Below are 27,280 nucleotides of genomic sequence, written 5' to 3'. Positions count from 1 at the left end.
AGTAGACCTGCATTTTTTGGCTCTTTTGTCCTCTCCCTAACCTTTACACCACAGCTGTGTCAAGTGTGACTAATGCACTGAGTTATAAACTGACAGATAAAAAAATAAGTTTATTTCTGCAGCTTATTTGCACAATGGAAGCATATTAGCCTTTGAGGTCTTGGTCCATTGGACAGGTTGAACTTTCTTTTTTTTTCTTGGTCTCTAAACTCTTAAACATTGTGAAAAGAGAGGAGTTTGGTTTGGACCAAAGTTTCTTACCTGACTGTTGATATAGAACATTTTGCAAGACAGAGGAAGAAAAGTTGTCAGATTGTCGAGTATTTACTTATCCTAAAAGGTAATGTATTTGCTTTTATCTGTGTGTTTGGTTTCTCATCATCCCAATACTTCACAAATCACAAAACACAACAACAAAAGTCCAAAAGTCTTGATTGGAGGTACTTCTTCTTTGACGTCAAACCAATTAAAGATGGCCACCACAGCTAATTACCAAGTAGAAAATTGGCTTACAGGTGTGGTTGACTGATTCTAATCAGTCACTGAGAGTCTTTCATGCAGGCTGAATATGAAAGTAGTCTCCCACACCTATATCCTGCTGTTTCTTAGTAAAACTCTAGGGTTTGAAATGCCTGATAGATCTACGTCACACTGTGAATTAGCATTCATGGACTCACCCATCTTGACTCACGACAGGGAAGGCTGTTGTTGTTTTAACGTCCGTAATCAGCAGCAGATGTCTTGGTTAGTTTAAGCTAACCGTTAGCATGAGCAACTTCATGAAACAGCAGAAGGTCCTCCAGGCTTGTGTCATTTGTGGAGATAAAACATCCACTTTGCAAGTCATTGATAGAGTTACATTGCTGTTATCCAATCCAGGATGAGATGTCTAAATATCAGGAAATAAGACTCCAAAGCCTGCCGTCTCAGCTGTGATGTCGCAGACTTGGCCCTTCTGAGCCAGGGATTGTTTTTGTGCCCTGAGTACGTCCTGCAAGGCATTTATTCCTACTAGAGACCACTGCAAATGTATTGATTAACAAGTAATTTTAAACACCATCATTTCTCATCATCAGTTGATATTAGTTCAACAGTGGTATTTAATTATATTTTTGTTTGCATGGTTCTGGTGGGTTCTGTAGGTAGACCATAGACTGTAAATACTGGACAAACGGATTCCATAGACTCCAATAACACGTTTTTTGTCCATAATGGGAGGTGGCCACCACCGCCATTTTGACCGTGTCACAGGTTCCGTCCAGCCCAGACAATTCCATAAAAGGGAAGAGAGGAGGCGCTGAGGGTGGGGCTGTAAGGCTGGGATCGAGTGACGAACTAGCTACGAGCTAACCTGAAGCTAACCCTGGCTAACCCAAAGCTAAAGCGGAGGTGTGAGCCGAGCTAACGGATGTAGCCACCTAGCTTCAATTCAACCGGAGCTAACTGGAACACCCAACGACCTGACCCTCACACGGAGTTTAGGTGGAGGTTTTCTGCACCTGTTCGTGAGAAGTACCTGTATTAAAAAAGTTTTAAATCGGTAAGTTTATAATTTATTTCCGTAATGAAAACATTTTGCTTTGAGCAAGTTTTCAGTACAGTTTTTTTCGGTGCTATCACTCCTGAGTCGCACCAGCCATTAAATGTATCATGAAGAAGAGAAAATATATTTAAGTCGTATTTTGGGGGGACATTTTATTATCTTTCTTACAAAATCTGAGACCAAGCGTTTCACATTGCAACACAAGCACCGGTAACCATAACAGAATGAACAGCCAGCAGAGGAGAGGATGGCGGTGTTTGAAACCCTCCCGGCCGGCGTGTAGAGCTCATTCCTGGGCTGGAGCCGGCCCTCAGCACCCCGCCACAGGCTCTAACAGATGCTGGCGGTGTTTCATATATTTCCAAAACGTAATACTTGTTTGTATCTTGTACAGCCAACTAGCCTTTATTCTGGACTCAGTACAATTTACCAAAAGTGAAGAGACATTATACAGATGAAGTAAGCACAAGATAACTTACTGGAAGACACGGAATTATCATCAGAACCAGAACATGAGAGCCTGATAACAGTCATGTGAAAATAACAGTTAAAAAGTATGTATGTATAATAGAAATAAAAATATATTAGAATTAGTGTAACTCACTGTGATCCAAACAATAAATCAGCCATAGCTGATTAGTAAATATGAAATGAGGTCTGGGAGTTTTTACGTTTCATTCTTTTATTACATTTTTTTCTTAGATCTGTTAAAAGGTCACCATGGCAGCCTGTGTGTCTCCAACATCAGCTACACAACGCAGCGTGTAAGTTCCTGTCTTGACCACTTTATGTATGGTTTTGTACTTCAAAACAATTATGACAAACCTGTTATTTTTTCCTCCATAGCCATTTGGACCATTGGAGACAGCTACGTGAGGCGTGGTGCCCAGAGAGCTGCAGAGACCGTCGGACACAACCTTGGCCTCCCTGACGTCTGTGTCTCCTGGTTTGGTTGGGGCGGACCATCGACATACATACATGTGCCGACACTTTGCGCCCTGTTTTATAAAATGTAGTGTTAAAAATAAATGTTTTTGCTCAATTACTGGAATTTCTTTGGTTAAGACAAAAGTGAGGAATAATCATTTACAAGTTATTTGTACAACAGGCCCATTTTAAATCCCAACAGTTTCTTAGCAGACAATAGAAATGTGTTCTTTACTAACTTTATTTGGTTTGAAAATCTTACTAAAATAAACTTGAGTGCCGTATTGCAAAACCCAATCATACTTGTTATGTAAACATTAGCTTTGTAGATATTTTTTACAGATATATATTTGTGTGCAACAAAAACCAAACTTAAATAATTTGTCATTCTTTATTGAAAAACAACAAAATACAGGTATACAGAAGTGTGGGAAAATGATAATGTGAAAGTATTGCACTATAAATGAAGTGAGATGAGATGAAGGTGGACGCCAGCGGGCTGGACGCCGGACGAAGAAACCTGGAGACGGATCGCTCAGACAGGAAGGGAAGAGCTTCCTCTTACCTTGATGGAATTAAAGTTAGCGTCGTCTGAACGCCCAACCGTACGGTCTGAGGTCAAAGGTCACAGGAAACACACACCAGTCAGCAGTCATACAGATGCATAAAGATAACTGTAGCCATGGCAACCAGCTGACATGTCCCCACTTTCACCAGCACCTGGTGCCTGCCGGGTCACCTGAATTCCTGTGTGATGTCAGCACGGTCGGCCGTGACTGCGGCCATCAGAGGTGACCTCTGATCAGCTGAATGAACTCACCTTCCAGGGTGACGCCGTGTTAGAGTCGGCTTCATCCTGTAAACAAACAAACAAACAAACAAATGAGTGGTAACAAAAACACCACGTCTGGTTCTGGTGGAGGACAACATGCACCTTTCCAGGAGCATAACCCAGATGTTCTTGTTGCTACAAACAGAGACGAGCAGAGTTAAACCAGGAAGTGAGAGGGACCAGCTGCTGCAGACAGGTGACGCTCACCTGAGCCTGAACCATAGGAGCCTCCTCAGCCATCAGACCTTCTGACTCCAGTTCAGATGCCACCTTGTTGATGTCCCTCAGGCGGGACTCGTTGGCCTTCAGGTCCTGCAGGACAAAAGCACCTGCTGATTAACTTGTTGCTGTCGGGTTAACAGGTCTGGTGTTAGAACGTGGTGGATAAGAATGTTCTGACGGGCCGAGGGTTCTGAACTCACCCTGCAGGACTGGGCCTGCTCCTTCAGGGCCTGGATGCTGCTGCCGTAAGCCGACAGGTCCGACATCAGGGCCTCGTGCTTCTTCAGGAGAGCCTGTGGAGCAGAACATCAGAACCTTCAGCTCGTCTGACACAAGTGGAGCTTTCTCGCAGCGATGGTCCAATCGGATCCGCCACCGTAAAACAAACCCTGCTCAGTTCACCGCAGACGCAGCTCTGCGGGTGTTTAGTGGAAAAGCGTGAGCCTTCTGCCGGCTGCCACGTGTCATGGCTGCTCTGCAGCGGGAACACACATCACAGCTTGTAAACCGTTTGAAATAAGAGCGACGGGAACACGTTTGTCATCACTTCCTGTGCGAGGCCAGCACTTCTACCCCTAACCCATGAGACGCTCAAACGAGCAACGACGTCTGGTAGACAACCGAAGGACATGACAAATACAGAAACACTAATTATGAAGGACTGGAAAGAGAACAAAGAAAAGCGATTGGAGTTTCTCAGGAAGGGACTTCCATACCTCGGCCAAGTCCTCATCTTTCCCTTAGTCTGGACTTCCAACGATGGGCTCCTTCTCCCTCATCCAGGACTCGGCCTCATTAGCATCCGCAAAGTACTGCTGGGCCTGCAGAGAGTCCTCCAGGTCCTGCCTCCTCAGGGACGCCTTGGCCTTCAGCGTGTCCCAACGTCCATGAAGCTCCCACAGTTTAGTCTTCACTTCCTCACCAGCGAAGTGACCTGGACCCAAACAAAGTGAGCCAGAACCTGCAGACACCTCAGAAACATGTCAGGACCAGACCTGCTCTACCTTCTTCCACCATGGTCTCTCCTTTCTGGGTGACAGCCTTGATGCGAGGTTCATGACCTGTGATCTCAGCCTGCAGAGCCTGGTGCTTCTTCAGCAGGTTCTGGACACCAATCAGGTCCTTCCCTGAGGACACATGTTAGAGTTCAGCATTATGCAGTAGACAGACCAGTTTAACCCAGGGGTTTCTTTCTTCTACAGTCTGCTCTTTAACTGTATTATTTCCTGCTATTTCAGCTGTTAACTTTATTTTTTCTCTAAGTGTTTTTCTCCCCAGAAGAAGCTACAATGACGTTCTGCTGAGCTGTGGTGGCCTCATGGTGGGGGCCATCGGCTAGCACACTGCTGCTAACCACTTAAACATTCTCCCTCTCCTGATAATAACATTTTACTTTCTTTGATGTTGATGTGCTACTGCTAGTTTACCCGTTTAATTATAGATTCACTAGGATAAATACAATAAAGTTTATCTCTCGCCAAATAGAATATTTACTAAGAAATCACAATGTAACGTGTGTGTGTGTGTGTGTGTGTGTGTGTGTGTGTGTGTGTGTGTGTGTGTGTGTGTGTGTGTGTGTGTGTGTGTGTGTGTGTGTAAAAGCCATGCGTAGTGTTTATTTATAAAGCATATGTTGTTGGATTTTATCCAGAATCGAGACTTTGAAAATATAGTTTAATTACAGTTTGATTTATTTGACATCTGTATAATGTTTATTATTTTGTTTTTTCCCCCTAAATACCTAACGTTTTAGTTAACATGAATATTAGTCATTCATCCCAAAACATAAAGTTACACATTTTAAATTTTAATAGGGGAAGACTGCAGGAGGGAGCGGTAAAATACAGGGGGTCCCCTGCAAAAACTAACTTTACGAGTCTGATGAAACTTGCTGGTGTTCCCGCTGCTTCTTCGGTAAACAGCGCCAACAAAAACAAAGAAACTTGGGATCTTGTCGGCGTGGCGTTGGGATTTAAGGGAAACGCTGTATGCCCTATAGACTTCTCAACGAGCTGCAGTATTTCTCCCGTCAGCCCGCAGCAGCGAGGCGCCGCATCGGTCAGCCTGCCCGGCCTGACCGCTGGGGATTACCGGATGAAAGAATGGAGCACAGGTGTCCCTCCAAGCGGCGCGCTCCATCATATTTCAACCCATTTTTATCTTAAATGCACTGGGTTTTACCCATCGAAATATGCCCTATTAATTATTTTACCGTATTTTACATTTAAATTTCATGGTTAAACAGTACATGCTACATGTTAAACTGATAGTTAGCTAGCTACTTCGGTAAACTCAGCTAGGCGGCAGTGACATAAAATACAAATATAGATTTTAACTTACCGAAAAAAATGAAGTGGAGACTCCTTGGACGCTCTATTAGTGCAATTAATACCACAGCAAGTCATTTTGTCCAACAATTGCACCAATAATATCCAAAACAGAATTCACAAGCACAGAGACTCAAAATCCCGACACAGTTTCCAGGAGGGACCGAGGCTGTACTGAGGCCTTTCCATGGAGCTAGCTCTGTGGTCACGTGTGTCGGCTGCTCATTAATTATACAGAATTTTAGGCTTTCAATACACTTAAACAGAAGAGTGAGAAAAAAATTCACCCCCCTCAGAGTTGTCATGAGTATAAACTAGATAATTTAGACAAAAAACATGTTCTGGTACCAGGCTGTAAACATGTTTATTTCTGCTGTGAAATCGGCATTTTTAACCTGGGAGTCAATGAGGATTTGCTCGCTTCTGACACCAGCCCCCAGCGGATGAGGGTGGAACTGCAATTTTTCTTACTTCCGGGATGGAACCATTTTTAGAGCGGCATTGTGGGGGCTTGGGGTAGACAGAGTAAAACTAGTGAAGATTCAAACAGAACAGCTGGAGGAAAAACTCCACCCATTTTTTTGTTACTTCACCTACTTCTGGGATTAATATGTGGAGAGCAAGCATAGTATGTTGTGTTGATGTTGCCCCGTAACAGATTACATTTTTGATGAACCGTATACTGAAGCAAGCAACAGGGATGGGTCCTAATATCACATATGAGCTATTTTCCCAACAGAGAGGGCTGTCAAGATGAGAACACACCAACCCTTATTCATACAGTTCCTCTGTCTTTGGTGTGGAGTTGTGTAACAACAGCAGCTAAACGGTGAACCCAAATGACTTTTAGAATTAGCTTCCCACAAATGACGCATGACAGCTTGAGTGCTGTAAAGATCAAACAAGACCCTTTATGGATCACATCGCGCAGCACGGCTGGGAAATCAAGAGCTTAAATGGAGCTTTTGTGAGCATGTGCATGTTTCTTTGCATATGTGCACAAAGAGGCAAGGGAGAGGAGTTTATTATCAGAGATGTTTTATGGCTTTCAAATGGTCAAACGTCATGTTTTCCAGTCTTTGCAAAGTAGAATATTACCCCCAAGCGAACCTTCACATATAATATTTTCCACCTCTGCTTTGATGATGTCCACAACTCATACACTCAATAGCACTAATGTCACCTTGAAACAACATTATAGTTTTCTCAACACTCGGTCTTTTCCCTCTCTTGTGTGCTGGCTTCCTGCTTTATGCTGAGAACTAAATACATTCAGAGAGGAAGCCCTAAAATTCACCCTGGACTTGGAATAAACCGCTCAACACAGCTTCCACAAAGCACAAAAGCTATGTGTGAAACATCGTTTACACAGAAATGTGCTAATGATAAGGTTGCCTTCTTTTGACTTTCATCTTGAAGCAGACCACACACACGTGAGCAGGCTGGATTACAAGGAAGCTGTTATCAGGACCCCTGGTGGAATATCAGAATCAGAATCAGAATCAGAATAGGTTTATTGCCATTGTCAGTGAACAAACAATTCACAAACTAGGAACTTGCTTCGGTACTAATGTGCTACATATAACATGAATAATAAGATTAAAAATAGAATAAAATATAATAATAAAAAAACAAAAAAACTAGAATAAAACTTTCAGCTATAAAAAATGGCAGGTAATGGTAACATGGCAGATAACGTCACTTTGTGTCAAGTACAGAAGACCAGCATGGTTGTGTGTTTATAATATATTCACAAGTCTAACGGCAGATGGAAAGAAGCTGTTCTTATGGCGGGAGGTTCTGATCCGGATGGACCGTAACCTCCTGCCTGAGGGAAGCGGCTCAAAAAGTCTGTGACCCGGGTGCGAAGGGTCAGCTGCTATCCAACCTGCCCGCCCCCGAGTTCTGGAGACGTACAGGTCATGGAGAGATGGAAGGCTGCAGCATCACCTTCTCAGCAGAGCGCACAATGCGCTGCAGTCTATGTTTGTCCCTCACTGTGGCTCCAGCGTACCACACAGCGATGGAGGAGGTGAGGATGGACTCAATGATGGCCGTGTAAAACTGCACCATCATCTGGGCCGGCAGCTTGGCCTTTTTCAACTGCCGCAGAAAGTACATCCTCTGCTGAGCCTTTTTGATCAGGGAGCTGATGGATGGCTCCCACCTAAGGTCATGTGTGATGGTGGTTCAGAGGAAGCGGAAGGAGTCCACAGTGGTGACGGGGGTGTCCGTCAGGACGAGGGGGAGAGATGGGGCTGTGACTTTCCTGAAGTCCACAATCATCTCCACGTCTTCTGAGCATTGAGCTCCAGGTTGTTGCTGCTGCATCAGTACACCAGCCGTTCCACCTCCCTCCTATAGGCGGACTCATTACCGTCAGAGATGAGCCCGATGAGGGTGGTGTCGTCCGCAAACTTGATCAGTTTAATGGAGTCATGGCTCGAGGTGCAGCAGTTTGTGTACAGGGAGAAGAGCAGAGGAGAAAGTACACAGCCCTGTGGAGATCCTGTGCCAATTGTGTTAGTGGTGGAAACATTCTTCTCCAGCCGCACGCACTGCCTACGGTCTGTCAGGAAGTCAGTGATCCACCTGCAGGTGGATTTGGGTACGTTGAGCATGGAGAACTTGTCCTGGAGCAGAGCAGGGAGGATGGTGTTGAACAGAGAGCTGAAGTCCACAAACAGGACCCTAGCGCAGGTTCCCGGGGAGTCCAGGTGCTGCAGGATGAAGTGGAGGGCCAGGTTGATGGCGTCGTTTACAGACCTATTAGCTCTGTATGCGAACTGCAGAGGGTCCATGAGGGGGGAGGAGAAGGACTTGAGATGAGGGAGGACCAGGCGCTCAAAAGACTTCATGACTACAGACGTCAGCGCCACAGGCCTGTAATCATTCAGTCCAGTGACACGGGGTTTCTTAGGGACAGGGACAATGGTGGACAGCTTAAAGCAGGCTGGGACATGGCAGGACTCCAAGGAGATGTTAAAGATGTCCGTGAAGATTCGACACAATACCTCTGTGCAGTATCTCAGGGTAGCGGGGGAGACACCGTCCGGGCCCGGGGATTTCCGTGGGTTTTGCTTACGGAAAACCCTAAGCACATCCTCTTCTGTCACTGAGAAGACAGTGGAGGGGGAGGGGTGGTCAGCAGGGACTGTACTATTCACAGTGGTGAAGGTGGTGGGGGAGGCATGTGACACCAGAGTGGCTGAATAAACCTGTGCAGTGGGGGTGTGGGGGATGGGTGTTGCACTTCAAACCTTGCATAAAAGGAGTTAAGTTGTTCAGCCAGTTGTAGGTCGTCAGCAGCATGTTGGGCCCTCGGCTTGTAGTTGGTGATTTGCCTGAGCCCTCTCCAGATAGAGGTGGTGATATTGTCAGAGAACTGCTCCTTTAGACGCATATTGTACAGGGATCTCGCCTTCTTCAACTCTTTTGAGAACTGGTACTTAGCGCCCTTGTAGCTTTCTCTGTCCTTGGCTCTGTGGGCTGCTTCTTTCTCCCTCCTCAGCTGTCTCAGTTTGGGTGTGAACCAGGGCTTATCGTTGTTAAAGTGACCCTGGTTTTTGTTGGAATAATGCTGTCCTCACAGAATTTTATGTATGACGTCACAGTGTCTGTATATTCATCCAAGTTGTCTGTGGCAGATCCAAACACGTTCCAGTCTGTTGTGTCCAGACACATGCGAAGCTCCTCCACAGCCTCGCAGGTCCACTTCTTAGAAGTTCTCACTGCAGGTTTGGAGAGCTTCAGCATCTGCCTATATGAGGGGATGAGGTGAATCATGGCGTGGTCTGAGAATCCGAGAGCAGCTCGCTGCACGGCTCGATAAGCTCCACTGACTGTGGTGTAGCAGTGGTCCAGCGTGTTCTGCTCTCTTGTCGGGCATTTAACAAACTGTCTGTACTTAGGCAATCCCTGGCTCAGATTTCCCTTGTTAAAGTCACCGAGGATAATAACTAGAGCGTACGGAAAGGTCTGTTCCATCATGTTTTCTATTTGACCCAAGACTAGCTGGTCCTCATAAAAAAACCACGTCACAGAAAAATAAATGAACTGAAAACAAACAACAGAAACAGTCTAAAATCGGCACCCGATAAATTTACTTCATAAGGCACACCTTAATTTTTTTATTTCAATTCAGGATTGACTTGTTGAAATTTCCTGGAAATAATATTTAAACTTTTTTCTTTTCTCAATTTTTTCTGATGAAATATTTTGACCTTTTGGTCAACATTAATCATGAAAATTCCTCTTTTCTGTTGACGTGAAACCAGTACTCCTTTGTAAGTGATCCCAGGTGATTAGAACCAAAACCTCCTCATGCACTTCTACCTAAAAATTTTATTACTGATTTGGAAAAAAAACAAACTAAATTACTTAATAAATGAGTAAAATAAAATACAAAAACAAAACAACTAACTAAATAAATACATTTTAATTAAAAATAAACTTTAATGAAAAAATGTTATATATATATGAATTATTTTATGCAGCAAACATACTGAAATAATTTGATATACAGGTTCATTTAAAACACATAAATAAAAATACATGAAATAAAATCTGATGTGTAAGAGAGAAATGATTAAAGTGACTCGTGAAGAACCGAGAGTATGGAAATGATTAATTATTATATGCACATCAAACCAGAGAGAATGACATTTTAATGGAAAGAGGTGAAACTAAAATGACAGGCGATGCTCGGCTCTAATCACCCTCCTCCTGGAACTAAATCACTTATTAGCATGAATGCAAGACTGATAATATGCACCCAAATGTTCTACGTCTCATCATAAATATGTATATATATATATATATATATATATATATATATATATATATATATATATATTTTTTTTTTTTTTTTTTTTTTTTCCCATGTCCTGTGTGGCTGTGAAGCAAACAGAATTAATATCTGAATGCTGGTGACAAGCCTTACAGATTTACTCTCATTTGGAGCATCAAAGCATCTGCTTTTAATGTCACGCCTGATACTTAAAACTTTATTGTTATTGTTTTTTGAATATCTTAGGTGTGTTCTTGCTGTGTAGTTTCTCTAATTCCATGCTGTAGTTCTTTTTTTAAAACACAAAACTGTTTTGTTACCTGTTTTCCCGCTACATTTCGTTTGTGACTGCAAACTTCCTCAGGCTGACGCTGATGGTGGCGTCACTTCCTTCTCCGTTTATCCGCGGGCAGCAGAGGATGTTGTCGCCCTCTGCTGCCTGCTCTCCCCGACGATACAGTCCCATGCGCAGTCCAACGTCCAACTCCATCGTCTCTGTTCATGGTCCCACATCCACATCTCCTTATCTCTATAGCTTCTTTTATCCATCTTTTGTATTTCTGTTGTTCGGTGTTTATGATCCTTGTGTTGTCACAGTCCATTATATGGTTTTCTCTTGTGCAGTGATCTGTTACGGCTGACTTTTTTATTGTGCTTTCTGCTTCTTCTTTTGCTGCTCTTGTGTGTTTTCGACTTGCCTCTTTCTCACACTCCTTTCTATGTTCTATTGTTCGTGTGTTGAGTTGGCGTCCGGTTTCTCCTATGTATGTTTTATTGCAGAGTTTGCATGGGATTTCATAAATGACTCCACTCAGCTTAAGTCCAGCTGGTATCTTGTCTTTTGGGTGTACTAGTGAATGGAATTAACTTTTTTGAGTTAATGTATTTCAAGATGGCTGCCAAAGATAATTGACACAAAAATGGCTACAACTCGTGGGTGATATTATTTTTTTCCAAGAATGTTTAGCTTTTAATAATCTTTCTTTTGTCTGTTTCACATGTCTGAATCCCTTACTATTTCCTGTATCAAGTTACCCATTTGATACACCTTTTTATGTTGTGATAGAGATTGTTTATGTACTGTGGTCCCTTTTAAAGTAGCCCAGCTTATTTCCTGTCTCTGTTCTGCTGGTTGGGTTTGCTAATTGGGCTCGTGACTGAATAAAAGCTACATCAATAATAGGAGACAGTTGTTTGATAGGATGATTGACAATCAGACTCTTTTTGAAGTGAGTTTGGGCTCATGTAGAAGTGTGTGTGCGTGTGTGTGTGTGCTGGAAATTCAGAAACTTGTTTCCGCTCCCTCACAAATGATAAGAATGATATATTTTTTTAATGTTTGGAGCTATTATAATGTTATAATTGAGCTAAATAATTTCATAGTAGGGAATTCTTAGTTTGCAAACTACTGAACGAAAAGTTTTACATTTATTACAGGATTAAAGGTGTATATTTAACCATGGCACATTGTCTTGTTGTAGAATTTTAGTGCATCTTTTTCCCTGACATTTTTAAAGTTAGTCTCAAAATTCAACACACAACATCCCATAATGACAATGTGAAATTGTTTTTGCCCAAAAAATAAAACAAAACTGAGTCAGATTTATATAATTGTTCACAGCCTTTGCTCAGTTCTTTCTTGAAGTGCCTTTGGCAACGTTTGCAGCCTCAAGTATTTTTGAATATGATGCCGCAAGCACGGCCCACCTAGAAATAGGTAGTTTCTTTTTGCAGCAGCTCTTAAGCTCCATCAGATCTCTGCAGAGATGATCAGCCAGATTCAGGTTCGGGCTCTGGCTAGGCCACTCAAGGACATCCCCAGTTGTCCTGAAGCCACTACTTTGATATCTTGGACGTGCTTCGGGTTGCTGTTCTGTGGAAAGATGTACTGTCGCCTCAGTCTGAGGTCAGGAGCACTCTGGAGCAGGTTTAAATCTGGGATGTCTTTGTATGCTGCTGCCTTCTTCTTTTCCACTATCCTGACTAGTCTCCCAGTTCCGGCTGCTGGAAAACATCCACACAGCATGATGCTGCAACCTGCATGCATCACTCAAGGAATGCTATTGGTCTGTTGATGAGCGGTGTGCCACATTCGCACTGGAGTTTCATATTTGACCCATCAGACCAAAAAAATTGTTTCTCATAGTCTGAGTCCTCAGGTCCCTTTTGGAAAACACTAGGCAGGCTGCCACTTGCCTTTTACTAGGAAATGGTTGTGTCTGGCCACTCTACTATACACGTCTGATTGACTGGTTGCTGCAGAGATGGTTGTCCTTCTGGAAGGCTCTCCATGGAGGAACACTACAGCTCACCAGAGTGAACGTCAAGTTCTTGGTCAACTCCGTGACTCCATGATTGCTCTGTTTAGATTCCCTGCCAGCTCTAGGAAAAGTCCTGGTGGTCTTAAACTTTTTCCACTGATGATGGAGGCCACTGTGCTCATTAGGACCCTCAAAGCAGCAAACATTTCTCTGTAACCTTTCTCAGATTCATGCCTTAAGGAAATCCTGCCTCAGAGGTTTTTTTAGGCTTTTCCTTTGGCTTGGTTTGTGCTCTGACATGCATTGTCAACTGTAGGACCTTTAATAGACAGGTGTACCTTTCTGAATCATTTCCAATAAACTGAATTTACCACAGGTGGATTCCAGTTAAGCTGCAGAAACATGATCAGTGAAAACAGGAAGCAGCTGAGCTCAATTTTGAGCTTAATGTAAAAGGCTGTATACTTATGTGTGCATGTTATGTATAGAAATGTAACAGAGCTCAGCATGTCCAGTTGGGTCATCACAAGTCTAGGTGTCTCAACATTGACTGTGGTGTCCCGCAAGGGTCGGTACTCGGCCCCAAATTATTTATTATATATATAAATGATATCTACACAGTTTCAGATTTATTTAAATTTATTGTGTTTGCTGATGATACAAATATTTTGTGTTCAGAAGATGTACAGCAACTGGTTCAAACGGTCCAGAAAGTGTTAAGTAAGCTTAAGAATTGGTTTGATAAAAACAAACTGTCGTTAAATGTCAGCAAAACTAATTTTATGTTATTTGGAAATAAAGGAATGAGATCAACTTGACTGTTAATGAGATAGCCATTGAAAGAGTGTATGAAATTCAGTTTTTGGGGATCTTGATTAATTATCAGCTCTGTTGGAAGCCATACATAGAATATGTGTGTTCTAAATTAGCTAGAAGCATTGGGATGATAAATAAAACAAGGTATTCTCTACCACAAAAAGCACTAAACACGCTTTACTGCACAATGATACTGCCATATTTATTATATTGTGTCAAAGTATGGGGTAAAACTTATAAATCAAATTTATTAAAGATCTGTGTACTCTAAAAAAGAGTGGGGAGGATAATTACTGATTCAGGATATAGAGATCATTCAACGCCATTATTTTACAATTTAAGATTACTCAAAATTTTTGACATAATTTATTTCAAAACTGTCCTAGTCCCATATAGGGCCATGATGGGTGTACAACCGGGTAATTTGCAAAAGATGTTTAAAACCCGTGAAGAAGGTTATCAACTAAGGGGCATTCAAAACTTTATTTTTCCATTATATCGAACGACTATGAAAAGTATGTGTGGATCTGTGTGTGGTATAAAACTTTGGAACAAACTTGATGTAACTTTAAAATCATATAAAAGCATTATATTATTTAAAATGCAGTATAAACAACTTACATTAATAGTAAGTGATATAAGTGGTAACTGATAGCAAATGGTATATTTTATTTTGTTGTTTGTTTTGCTTTAGTTTGTTTTCCTTTTCTGTAGATTCATGTGAACAACTGTTTTATTGTTGTACTTTATCATGTAGTAAGGTAATGATAGAATGACCAGCATGAAAAAAGTTTTCAGCTATAAGCTGTTATTTATCAAAGTGCATACAGACGCTATCTGTGTGTCTATGCGACTCGGACCCGGATAAGCGGAGGATGACGACGACGACAACTTTGTATTTGCTAATGTGAGCAAACGTTGTTTGAGTTAACTGAATTGGGACTGGACTAGATAAGCTTTTGCTTTGTAACGTCATGAAATAGACTGATTTTAAAGATTCCACAGGTCATATGCAGCCAGAGCAAATAACCCTGGGTGCTACATGTTCTGCTGTATCTTCCCTTGTCAGGAGTCTGTGAGTCTGCGCAACTCAGCATTTTTATCAGATGACTTCATCAGCTGAGCGCAGCTTCATCAGATAATAAAGATGAACAGTAGCATTCCTTTCCCCAAGGTTCCTTCACAAGAGAACTGTTTTAGATAAATCTTTATTCCCAGAAGAAAGAAGATTTCACATTTAAAGTAATAATTTTATAATTCAAAATAATCATTGAAGAAAGAAGATTTTATGATTAAAAATCATTACATATTGCCATGTATAATTAAGCAATGAAATGTTCAGGAATCTGTATTCATTGATGGTTTAGTATGTTTACTAGATGAGGTCATCACCATCTGCTCATTACACCAGACAAGAAGTAAGGCTAAGATAAGAATGCATGACACACAACTAACCTTGTCCCTAGACTCAGAGACTCTGCTTCTTAGAGCGTGTGTTTCTGAGATTCTTGGTAAGTTTGGTCATAGATAACAGTGGGTATACAAACCAGCCGCTCTGCTTTCTCGCCAGTTGGGAGAGAAAGCTGGAGACTGGCCATCTCTTAGCAGATTTCTAGCTCAGAAAGATTTTGATACGCTGTCAAAACCTTAAAGCTTTTTACACCTGCAAAAAACAAGATAGTCTTCCTGCAGAACAAAGCTGATTTTGCAAAACTCCTTCAAAGTTATTTTAAGACGCGTGGTTTCCATCTGTGGCAATAAGGGAGTGGTCTATGACCTGTTGACGCCAAGTGTGGCAATTGTACCTGCTCGAGTGCAATTTTGTTAACAACGCCACCTTGGGAATGTCACCCAAGGAATTAATTAAAGCATGTAGATTTGTTCCACTTAATTGAGACAGCAGACGTGGTTTCAGAAGTTACAATTCATTTATTTTATTTTATTGAAGAAACAGTTTAAAAGACGTTTTAAAAACTGGCCATGTAAAATACCATAATAATACTAAGATTAATGCCCCAAAAGAAAATAAACCAATGAAGTGAATAATTAAAAAAAACGAAATTAATTTAACTCACTTAAATTAATTCATGAAGTCCAAATGAGGGTTAACAAAATACAGTTTAACTATAAATTTAAATAAACAAAGCGGTTAAACAATAGGGTCTAAACAATAACTTTCAATTAGTTAGACCTTTAACCAAACAAAAGTGTATTTACCAGCAGGACTGAGGCTAGTGATAGAGGCAGGTGACTCGGGGCAGAGAAGCCCCAACCAGCAAAAATAAGAGAAAATATAAAGAATTCACCCCCGGCAGTGAGCATTCATACCAACGTGAGAACCCAGCACCACCACACTCGCACACGGGACCGCCACCTCCGGGGCCACACTCCACACCTCCTGCCTCAGCCTGCACAGAGAAAACAAGATTAAAAACTGTATAAAATCTGTACAATATGAATCAGCTGTTCTTCCTCCTGGACTCCAGCCACGAGCCAGGGGAACTTCCTCCAACCAGCTAATTTAAAACGAAGTAAAGGAAGCAAAACAAAACAGCGGCACCTCCGGCCGGACCACGGAGCAATCTAAAAGGACAAGGAAGAGGTAGAAATTACCAAACTAACAAATGGCCAAGTGTGGAGATGGCGCAGCACACACCTACCGGTCCTCCTACTGATGACGCCTGAGCAGGAGGGAACTCCCTGCCCGGCAGCAACGGGGATTCAACCTATCCCTGGTTTTACAAAGAGCTGATGTTTAGATTGTTTGACTCACAGGTTATCTACCTGCAGAAGGTATGTACCGTTTACCAATGCTTCGTCTACAAAAGGCGAGCGATGACGTCACACCCAACACTGATACAAACGCCCAAGCTGCAGAGTGCACAACACAGTCTGAGACACAGTAGCCCTAGTGCTAAACAGAGTAGCCATCCAGGTACATACCATCATTGGAGCAGAGCCGATCACACCAAAAACGCAGCCTGAGGACACGGGCTTGCAACACCAAGACATAGCGGTATACTGAGACCACCTGTTTTCTGAACGTACCTCCTCGCCGGAGGAGCTCCCCTTTTATAGCAGCAGCGCTCTCCTACGTACGGAGGGCGTACTGCTCTAGACCAATAAAATTGGAGCAGGTATTTCATACTGCTACACATCCATCTGTCGTGACCCGAGACACATCTCTAGGACTGAAAGGACGGCACCTCGGTACTCTACAGCCCTCCAGTGCCAGCGGTCATCCGACCACTCTGACTTTCGGATCCAGCAAGAGGGTGCCTCTATGGTAATGTAGACACACAGATAGCGTCTGTACGCAGTTTGATAAATAACAGCTAATAGCTTATCTGCAAACCAAAGTCTTTTATCCAGAACGCACCTCTCTGAAGATATGGAGATTCTGATTCATCAGCTCATATTCACACATAGTTTTCAGACACCCATCTTTCAGTTTTATCCACTCACGGGATAATAGTTTAAACCATTTGTCAAGTGCTAATTGTTTGTAAAATAAATTCTTCTTATTTCTTTGCAAACCCTGACTGGTTCTTGAATCAAAGTGAAGTGTGAAGATCCCTTAATAATTAAAAGAATCCTAGAACCTTCTAATTAATCATCCTAAGACCAAACAAGGTGGTATTCTATAATTAATAGAGTATTACAGCTATTGGTCACAAAGTAATGATAATAGAAATAAATAGCTTTTAAAGCAATTTATTTAATCCAATTTACCTCTACTATTTTCCATTACAGCTTCTTCCAGTCCCCTCTCAAACAGTTTTATGTTACTGTATATTTTCTTTAGTTTTGTTTTTTGTTTTTGTTTGTTTTTTTTATTCATAAGTATATGTTAATTTTAATCCATATTTTGTCTTATTTTATGCACTAGGAATATGGATGAGTGCAATTTTATGTTATTTTCAATGGTTTGAGATAAATAAACACATTTAAAAAATAAAAAATAATGTGGAAAAAGTGATGCACATAGAACATTTTTCAGATCGACACTTCTTGTTCCATAACATGCAGAAAATAAAAATTTTACTCCTTTTTTCTTCCCTAATTAATATGATCAAGAGCACAGTTAAAGGTGAGCAGAAAACATCCATCTATCCTTTTTCGGCTGATTATCCGGGGTATCCCTGCAGCCTAAGCAGGGAGGCCAAGACTTACCTCTCCCCAGCCACTTGGACCAGCTCCTCTAGGGGAATCCCAAGGCATTCCCTGACCAGCCATGAGACATAGTCTCTCCAACGTGTCCTGGGTCTTCCCTTTAGGTCTCCTCCCGGTTGGATGTGAAAACCTCACCAAGGAGGTGTTCAGGAAGCATCCTTACCAGATGCATGAGCCATCTCAACTGACTCCTCTCGATGAGGAGGAGCAGCGGATCTACTCTGAGCCCCTCCCGGATGACCAAGATTCTCACCCTATTTCTAAGGGTCAACCCTGTCAAGAAAACTCATTTTGGCCGCTTGTATCCACGATCTTGTTCTTTCGGTCACTACCCAAAGCTCGTGACCCTAGGTGAGGGTAGGAACGTAGATCGACCGGTAAATTGAGAGCTTTGCCTTCTGACTCAGCTCTTTTCACCACAACAGATTGGCACAGTGCCCGCATCACTGCAGACACAGCATCAATCCGCCTGTCGATCTCATGGCCCATCTTTTCCTCACTCGTGAACAAAACCCCGAGATACTTAAACTTCTCCACTTGGGGCAGGACCTCATCCCTGACCTGGAGAAGGCATTCTACCCATTTCCGAGTCAAGACTATGGTCTCAGATTTAGAGGAGCTGATTCTCTCAGCTGCAAACTGCTCCAGTGAGAGCCAGAGATCAAGTTCTGATGAAGCCAACAGGACCACGTCATCTGCAAAAAGTAGAGACCCGATCCTCAGGCCACCAAAACCGATCCCCTCAACACCTTGGCTGCACCTAAAAATCCTGTCCATAAAGGTTATGAACAGAATCGGTGACAAAGGGCAGCCTTGGCGGAGTCCAACTCTCACCAAGAACAAGCCCAACTTACTGCCGGCATTGTGGACCAAGCTCTGACACCGGTCAGACAGGGACATAACTACCAATATCAGAGGGCCTGGTGTCCCATACTTTCGAAGTACCCCCCAGAGGGGGGTTTTGTGGATTCTCCAAATCCACCAAACACATGTAGATTGGTTGGGCAAACTCTCACGCACCCTCCAGAACTCCCCCAAGGGTACAGAGCTGGTCCAGTGTTCCACGGCCAGGACGAAAACCGCATTGTTCCTCCTGAAGGTTCAACAATCCGCCAGACACTCTTCTCCAGATCCCCAGAACAGACCTTACCAGGGAAGCACAGAAGTGTGATCTCCCTGTAGTTGGAACACACCCTGCGGTCCCCCTTTTTAAATAGGGGGGCCACCACCCTGCCAATTGAGTGGAACTGCCCCTGATGTCCACGCGATCAACCCTTAGTTTAAGCTCATCCATAACATGCAGAAAGTAAAACTTTTACTCCTTTTTTCTTTCCTATGGATCAAGAGCACAGCTAGTGGTAAATTTGCAAAGCAGTAAACAGTTTTCAAAAAGACAGAAGATCACAAAGCTGTTCCCAAACATGTGTTGGTTCAGATTATCTCAGCCTCAGAGGAAAAAACAGAGAAGACTAATGGAAATAATATAGTTTAAGATCTTAGCTGCACCGTGAACCTGCTTCCAAATGGTGCCCTCACCAGTGTGTCCACGCACATAAACATCCATGCACATGCATGCACGCACACAGACCTCTTGATATATGCTTTTACATGTGTAAATAGATAACACTAGCTGAGACCTGCAGCAGCTTGTTGCTAGGTTACCCGTTTAGTGATTCTTTCTCATCCTGGGTAACAAACAGCTCCTCTGTTGCTTGGTGCACACACACACACACACACACACACACACACACACACACACACACACACACACACACACACACACACACACACACACACACACACACACACACACACACAAAACCATGTAAGAATGTGCATGTACACCAATGCACATATCTGTCTGTCCCTGTCAGAGTAGAGAGGGCACCTGTCTACTTTATGGGTTTAATCAGAGCAGGAAAAAGGAGCAAGCAGAGGATGTAAGGATCTTGGCTTCTTAGTCTTTCTCACCCTTCCTCCTCAGTTCAGAGGCCTTTAGAAACAGACGTGACGGATGAGTGGAAAATAACTGCCTCTAAAAATCATTGCTACATAGATCTTTAGCATTGAATATGATCACAGAAGAGAACAATGGGCAGGCATAAACACATGATTAACCTCAATATAGAAATAAGTGCAAGAATTCATATTTTAGTTTAAGATGATTGGGACTAAGTCAACACTGCTGTGATTTGGTTAGAATAGAAGATACAGTAATGGCCAAATGAAAACATTTTCATTAAGTTTCTCTGGTGGCAGTTTGCGTGAACTTCAGAATGTTAGAAAAAGTGATTTTAAAAGTGAACCTAACAAACAAACAAATGCCTCCACTGTATTTGGAAAGAATGCTTCAGGGTGCCGGGGTTAAGTCCCGGGATTGCCCCCTAAAGTTGATTAAGTTGAGAGACTTTGGAACCACGAGTGCAGAATTTGCCCATGAATGTAAAGCTCCTGCACACACGAGTGGATAACTTTTGGAGGATGGTTCAGTGTCAAGAAGGACAACAGTGAAGCCTCTTCTTTTCAAGAAAAACATCAGAGAATCACTGATGTGCTGCAAAAGATCCAGGAATTAGACTGCTTAGGACCAGGTCATTTTCTCTTAGATATTCTCTTTCCAGTTGTTGGGCCATCCTGACAGAGGACTGAATGCAGAAGAATCAAGAGATCACAACCATTAGTCCTGTGTTACAACAAAGCACCCTGACAATGTTCATGGATGGATTCTTTCTCCATCAAGACTGTGGACCTACAGCACAGCCTCTGAGTCAGAGATGAAGAAAGGGACCTATACATCCTCCTAGAGGAATAGCATCCTAATACAGCTTGGTAATGACCAAGGGCTTTTGTGAAATGAAGTATGGTACCACAGAGCTTAAAGCAAAGGTTCTCTGCAAAGCATAATTGCTTGTTTTGATATACGGCCATCTTTCTGAGTTTCACATGCAGGTTGTACATGAAAATAGTCTAATATCTCATTTCCTGTATTTAAATGCTCAGGTCAGTTAAAGCCACACAGATCTACTGTAAAATTAGCATTCATGGTCTCACCCACCTTGGCTCATGACCGCAGAGGCTTTGTTGATTTAGCACCTGGGAGAGAGTAGAGCGCATCTTGGCAAGTAGAAGCATTAGTAACAGCAACTCCACAACATGGTTCATGCTCAGGCTAGTGTTATTTGTAGAGATTTAACATAAGTTTTGCATTCTTTAACAAAAAAGCAGAGCAAAAGATCGCAGTGGAAGAGTTGTGCTGCTGTTCGCCAATTAGAGGTGAGATGTTCCAACACATTCTCACACCCAAGGCGTCAAAATATGACGAATGTGACCAAGCGTCAATATATGACGAATTGGGACGCCCCAGCGCGTCAGGATAAGACGATCAGGGACAAACTGCTGACGTAGCGTCCCAGAGCGTCTGTATCCGACGCTGGTGCTGAGACGGACATTAGAACTACTTGTGAACTACTTAACCTTCCCCTCACGCCTATCCTAACCTTAAGGTCACAGTTTATGGACCTTAAGGTTAGGATTGGGGTGAGGGGAAGGTTAAATAGTTGAACAATGTCCGTGTGACCGCGCGCTTCAAACAGTGACGCCAGCGGAGTCACGTGACCCACCGTGTCCCTAATCGTCTTATCCTGACGCGCTGGGGCATCCCGATTCGTCATATATTGACGCTTGATCACATTTGTCATATTTTGATGCCTTGGGTGTAAGAATGTGTTAGATGTTCGCATATCATGAATATTAGTTAGTAGACACTTGCGGTCCATGGTCAAGGAGTTCACTGAACCCTAATTCGATAGACGTTTGTCTTCAAGAAGCTAACGACAGAATTTGATGTTGACTTGTTGCACAAAATTCATGTAATTGTCAATAAAAGCAGCTGAAAGATATGAAATATTGAAATTTTACTCCACTTTACCATAGAAACGACTGACAAAAATATCCAAAAACACTAAAACAGCAAACATTTAGCCCTTTTCCTAACTGATGGTCACATGTGTGATCAAACAAAAGATAATCTGTAATTCAATTCAGTTTATTTGTATAGCGCCACTCTGCAACAAGGGTCAACTGAAGGCACTTTACAAATCAAACATTCCAAGTGAACCTACTTGTCATTGTTGCCCAAGTCTGTTCTTCACTGATTTAGAAGTGGGGAAGAACTTTAGACAAGAAGAGATCTGCTCATGTTGGAACGTCAAGGCCAAACAACTGTGAGCGCGACACTTCACCCATCAGCTAAAACTTGCATTCAAGTATGAAAACACGAGTATTGCTGGAGTCATGCAACACTGGAGGAGCTCTCACAGGTGCTTAAAAGTACAAAGGATTTGTCCAAACCTGAAATTTGTTTGGAACAGGTGCCTTAATACTTCACCAAGCCATCCGTGGGCCATTGTTTGTGTATTTTTGTGTAGAACTTTGGGGATGATACAATAAGTACATTACTGTATGTATTGTTTAGCAGTACACTCACAATTCCTTTTCAGCTTCAAAACAATTAATTGACTTTTAACAGGTAATTTAAAATAGAACAATGAAATACATCACTTTGTTTATTGTTCTTCTAACAAGTGTAGCTGGTGTAATTTTTCAGGCTCTACTAAGCTTTAACTTACCTTCATGATGGCTGCTAGCACAAAGAGATACGATCTTTCTCACAGTTCATTTCTCTTTCCTCCTCTCCTTGTCACCTCCTCTTCATCATCCTTCTGTTGCCCTTCTTGTTTTCTACTTTTCAGCAAAAAACTGCTCCTACTTCAAACACTTCACATCAGGTGAAGAAGCTGAGGTCTTTGAAATGAAGACTCAGAAAGGTGAGTGTCAGAGGCAAAGACAACAAGTTACAGTCCAAATCTGTGATGAGAACTACTTTTGTTCATGTCAGTTATTCATCTGTGGCACGAATGAATAATAATCCCCTCAAAACACAGGAACTGACGTGATGGATGAGTGAGGGCCAATGGCAAACTTTTCACCCGTAAACTGAGGACATCAGTAGCGAAGTGAGGACATTTTGTCCTCACTTTGGTACAATGTTGCAATGCTATTCTTGTTAGTTTTAGAAGTGTGGTGTGAATCAAGTTTTAGTTAGGGTTAGGCACAATCCAGTAACTGAAATGAATGGAAGTCAATACAAGATGAGTGTGTGTGTTTCTATCCTTAGAGCTATAAATGATAAATGACCCGCACTTGTATAGCGCGTCTCAGAGTAAGGACTCCAAAGCGCTTTACACTACAGTGTATCATTCATCCATTCACACACACACACACACACACACACACACACACACACACACACACACACACACACACACACACACACACACACACACACACACACTCACACACTGATGGTGATGAGCTACAATGTAGCTACAGCTGCCCTGGGGCGCACTGACAGAGGCGAGGCTGCCGAGCACAGGCGCCACCGGTCCCTCCGACCACCACCAGCAGGCAACGTGGGTTAAGGACACAACAGCAGAATTCTCTGTCCAGAGCCGGGATCAAACCTGCAACCTTCCGATTACTGCACAACCCGCTCAAGCTGTTGAGCTACTGCTGCCCCCCCTAGTAAAAGGAATCACTACACAAAGCAGAAGGTAATCCACAGCTGTACGTCCATGAGGGATTGTTTTAAGACTGATTCAAAATGCTTGCCACAGCTAATTCTACAATTCTACCTCCAGTGAGTGGCGACAGATGGCTGCTCGTACTGAGCCAGGTTCTGTTGGCAGTTTCTCTCATCTCATCTTCTTCTGCCTATCCCTGTCCGGGTCTTAGGGGCAGCATCCCAACTAGGGAGTTAAGGCTGGTTTATGCTTGACGCGTCCGCGAGGTCCGCGCGGCGAAATTGCGTCATTTTAACAACCACGCCCCTCCACTGCGTCTCCGCACGGCCCAAAATTTCCGCAACGCACACCTAGGAAAATTTCTAACCACACGGACGGACGTGGTAAAACATGGCGGACTGGCAAGAACTAGTATGGCAGAGGTTCGTAAATACAGACAATTATATAATTCAGCTCTCAGATATCACCGTGATCAACATGTTGTTAATAATTCTTGGAAAAAAATAGCTCGCACTGTCGGAAAAGACAAGGATGCTGTTAAAAATGCTGGAATGCCATGTTGTAAACAACAGTAATTTCTACTTCTACTATGGTGTAGTGTTGGATGCATGCCGTAGAGCTCCATGCTGCCCCGTTCAGTTTGGGAGAATATTGGCTCACCGCAGAGACGAGCTGCAAGAATCATAAATGCTGCAAGTTGTGAAGCACGTTCCATCCGCGAGCCGCATCACCAAGCGTAAAGTGAATGCGTCAAGCATAAACCAAGCTTTCCAGACCGTCCTCCCCCCGGCCACCTCCACCAGCTCCTTCAGTAGGACCCCAAGGTGTTCCTGGGCCAGTTCGGAGATGTACTTTCTCCAATGTGTCCTGGGTCGACCAGGGGGCCTCCTGCCAGTGGGACATGCCTGAAACACCTCCCTGGGGAGGCATGCAGGAGGCATCCTAACAAGATGCCCAAACCACTCCTCTTGATATGGAGGAGCAGCGGCTCTACTCCGAGTCTCTCCTGAATGTCTGAGCTTTTCACCCTATCCCTAAGGCTGAGCCCAGCCACCCTGCAGAGAAAACTCATTTTGACCGCTTCTATCTGTGATCTTGTTCTTCGGTCGTTACCCAAAGCTCATGACCGTAGGTGAGGACTGAGCGACCAATAAATTGAGAGCCTTGCTTTCCGGCTCAGCTCCTTCTTCACCACAATAGACCGGTTCAGCGTCCGCATCACTGCAGACGCTGCCCCAATCCGCCTGCCGACCTCCAGCTCCCTCCTTCCCTCACTCGTGAACAATGCCCCGACATACTTGAACTCCTCCACTTGAGGCAGGACCTCTCTCCCGCCCTGGAGTTGGCATGCCACCCTTTTCCTGTCGAGATTTGGCGGTTTCTTCCTGTTAAAAGTGAGTTTTCCTCCCCACTGTCGCTACATGCTTGCTTAGCATGGCGATTGCTGAAAAGTCACTGACAAAACAAGTCAGTGACTCGATGTAATTTGCTGGATTTCCTTACGTAGGAAACTTTTAATTGGAAAAATGAACAGAACTCAACTGAAATGTTTACACTGGTTTGGCTTTGATTTGATTTAGCTCCTTACGAAAAAACTGAAACTGAATTGAATTAATTGACCACAAAAATTGTTGTTAGTCATTTGGAAATATATCGAGCTAAATGTTTCCTATAAGATGGGAATCATCCACATAACACATCCTGTGTCAGATAAGCAGTTCTGTGAGATGTTGCCATGTTGTGTAAAAAAACCACACATAATCTGATCTAAAAGCTAACCCAATCAGTGATCTCAGTTTAATACTCCCCTCTGAAGAATACGATAGGACTTGTTTCTTTTTTGTAAAGCGCCCTAAGACGTGAGAAATTGGTAAAGCTAAACTGAACTGAAGTCAAGTGCCGGACCAGACAGTTAATGGTTGCTTTTAGTTATAATTTGCCAAAGCACATTTTGAAAATGACTATATCCATTTATAGGAAAAAGGTGGCAAAACTGTACCAGTAAAGCTGCTTTTTTTATCCCTTCAACTTTTGATTTCTAGTAATGAATTGTATCCCTCAGCTTTTTGGTTCCTTAGTACAGTTAGAATATTTGGAGTTTCCCTTCCTGTCACCTTCATCTACATTTGCCTGCCTTCTGGTGCTCCCTCTCCGGTGCATGGCAAGGTTTCAGAAGCAAACAACGACCTCTTAACTAACAAAGTTAACTCTTTCAGGGTCTTAAATGGTTCTTCTGATGAAGCAGGTATGAATGGTTGGAAATAGGTGAAAAACACAAAACAGGTTGTTATGTTTTTCATTGAAACCCATTGATAATATTTTAAAACATGAAATGAGATGATTGGACAAACACCAGGCTGACATTATTAGATCTGCTAAACGAATTTGCAAAAAACATTTTACCATGGAGAAAATGATATTTCACACTTTGAGTGATGAAGTGGAACATGAAAGAGGATCTGTAGAGTTAAAGGGGAGCAAACTGTAGCATCTGAAAACCAGACAAAAGAGGAGGAGGTGTGAGGAGGGAGACACGTTCTAATCATCTCATTAGGAGCTTGCAGCTTCTTATTTGGAAATTATTGCTGGTTTGGATAGATGTCTGGTTTTTTTTTAAGTGAGGGCTAATTTAAAGGCTAATTATCTGTGTCATAACTCAGCTGAGTGTAATATTGAAACAGTTATTATGATCCTGCCACCACCTCCATCAGAGCCTACACACTGTCTCGGTTTTTAATCGCCACGCTTCTACCTCGTTTCATTCCAGTCTTCTCCTCCACGTGGTTTATTTCCTTTTCTTTATTGCATCCCTCCTCTGTTTTCTTATTAAGTTTTTCTTTTCTCCCCAGAGTACAACATCTCAGCAGCAGCCATCGCCATCTTTAGTCTGTTCTTCATAATCCTGGGCACACTGTGTGTCATCTTCTCCTTCGGGAAAGGCCAGGACTACTTGCTTCGGCCTGCTGGGATGTTCTTTGCCTTTGCAGGTTGGCAAACACAGAAACCGCATTCAGTCTGAGGTTTTCACACAAATCCAGACATAACCCACAGTTTCTTTTATACCCTGCAGGTCTCTGCATTATCATCTCTGTCGAGGTGATGCGTCAGTCTGTTAAGCGAATGATCGACAGCGACGAGACCATTTGGATTGAATACTACTACTCCTGGTCCTTCACATGTGCCTGCGTCTCCTTTACCTTGCTCATCCTTAGCGGAGGCGCATTGCTCCTCATCTCCATGCCCCACATGCCCCGTAACCCCTGGGAAACATGCATGGATGCTGAGCCTGACACCTTGGATTAGCCAATCAACAGGAATATCCGATTAAAACAAAAAATCAGAAAGTTGCGTGAATCAATAAATTTTTCTTTCTTTATTCTTTCGAAAAGGGTCATGTGGGTTAGACAGCAATGATATATAATATAATATAATATAATATAATATAATATAATATAATATAATATAATATAATATGATATAATATGATATAATATGATATAATGTAATATAATGTAATATAATGTAATATAATGTAATATAATATAATATAATGTAATATAATGTAATATAATATAATATAATATAATGTAATGTAATGTAATGTAATGTAATGTAATATAATATAATATAATATAATATAATATAATATAATATAATATAATATAATACAACGTGCACTGTGTAGGTAATCTACACATTCTTATGACTTGGGGCATTTAAAAGCTTTGAAATAACTGTTTTCTAAGGCATTAATACTGTCAGATTTTTATATTTACACATCAGATCTAATAAACTCCATGTATCATGT

The 27,280-nt window shown here is 42.4% G+C and overlaps 2 protein-coding genes and 1 long non-coding RNA gene across 7 annotated transcripts in view; 2 read left to right on the top strand and 1 right to left on the bottom strand.

Annotated features, from left to right (window-relative positions):
- Positions 1-27,016, top strand: part of cacng1b (calcium channel, voltage-dependent, gamma subunit 1b) — a 39,320-nt gene extending 12,304 nt beyond the window's left edge. Inside the window, exons 2-4 of the mRNA XM_015945735.3 lie at positions 22,642-22,716; positions 26,322-26,459; positions 26,543-27,016. Coding sequence (XP_015801221.3) covers positions 22,642-22,716; positions 26,322-26,459; positions 26,543-26,775 — 446 coding nt within the window. The 3' untranslated portion in view covers positions 26,776-27,016. The remainder of the gene's footprint in view (positions 1-22,641; positions 22,717-26,321; positions 26,460-26,542) is intronic.
- On the top strand, positions 1,272-2,585 carry LOC139062011 (uncharacterized). Its single transcript, XR_011515621.1, has 2 exons — positions 1,272-2,307; positions 2,390-2,585. It is a non-coding gene; the product is annotated as an uncharacterized lncRNA (long non-coding RNA).
- On the bottom strand, positions 2,848-6,267 carry LOC139062009 (spectrin alpha chain, non-erythrocytic 1-like). 5 transcript variants are annotated; one of them, XM_070542065.1, is made up of 8 exons: positions 5,865-6,267; positions 4,529-4,651; positions 4,241-4,458; positions 3,725-3,817; positions 3,510-3,614; positions 3,405-3,437; positions 3,291-3,326; positions 2,848-3,082 (listed from the first exon to the last, which is right to left on the bottom strand). In XM_070542065.1, exons 4-8 carry the CDS (start codon positions 3,788-3,790, stop codon positions 3,032-3,034), a joined length of 291 nt encoding a protein of 96 aa, XP_070398166.1. In that variant the 5' UTR covers positions 3,791-3,817; positions 4,241-4,458; positions 4,529-4,651; positions 5,865-6,267; the 3' UTR covers positions 2,848-3,031. The 5 variants fall into 5 exon arrangements, with proteins under 5 accessions (XP_070398166.1, XP_070398165.1, XP_070398169.1 ...); XM_070542064.1 differs by having other exon boundaries at positions 4,241-4,651; XM_070542068.1 differs by having other exon boundaries at positions 4,241-4,646.
- Positions 27,017-27,280: the final 264 nt, after the last annotated feature.

Source organism: Nothobranchius furzeri, chromosome 12, assembly GCF_043380555.1.
Source record: "Nothobranchius furzeri strain GRZ-AD chromosome 12, NfurGRZ-RIMD1, whole genome shotgun sequence".
Lineage (NCBI taxonomy): Eukaryota > Metazoa > Chordata > Actinopteri > Cyprinodontiformes > Nothobranchiidae > Nothobranchius > Nothobranchius furzeri.
The sequence above is the reverse complement of the archived record's forward strand: the minus strand, read 5'-3'. Positions and strand labels throughout refer to the sequence as shown.

What these genes read in the sequence shown, in the direction of transcription:
- LOC139062009 (XM_070542064.1), bottom strand. Translation starts at nt 3,790, where the DNA reads ATGTCGGACCTGTCGGCTTACGGCAGCAGCATCCAGGCCCTGAAGGAG. An exon ending in CTCCTATGGTTCAGGCTCAG is followed by an intron (nt 3,438 to 3,509) that starts GTGAGCGTCACC and finishes CTCTGTTTGTAG; the next exon opens with CAACAAGAACATCTGGGTTA. An exon ending in ACACGGCGTCACCCTGGAAG is followed by an intron (nt 3,083 to 3,290) that starts GTGAGTTCATTC and finishes CTTTGACCTCAG; the next exon opens with ACCGTACGGTTGGGCGTTCA.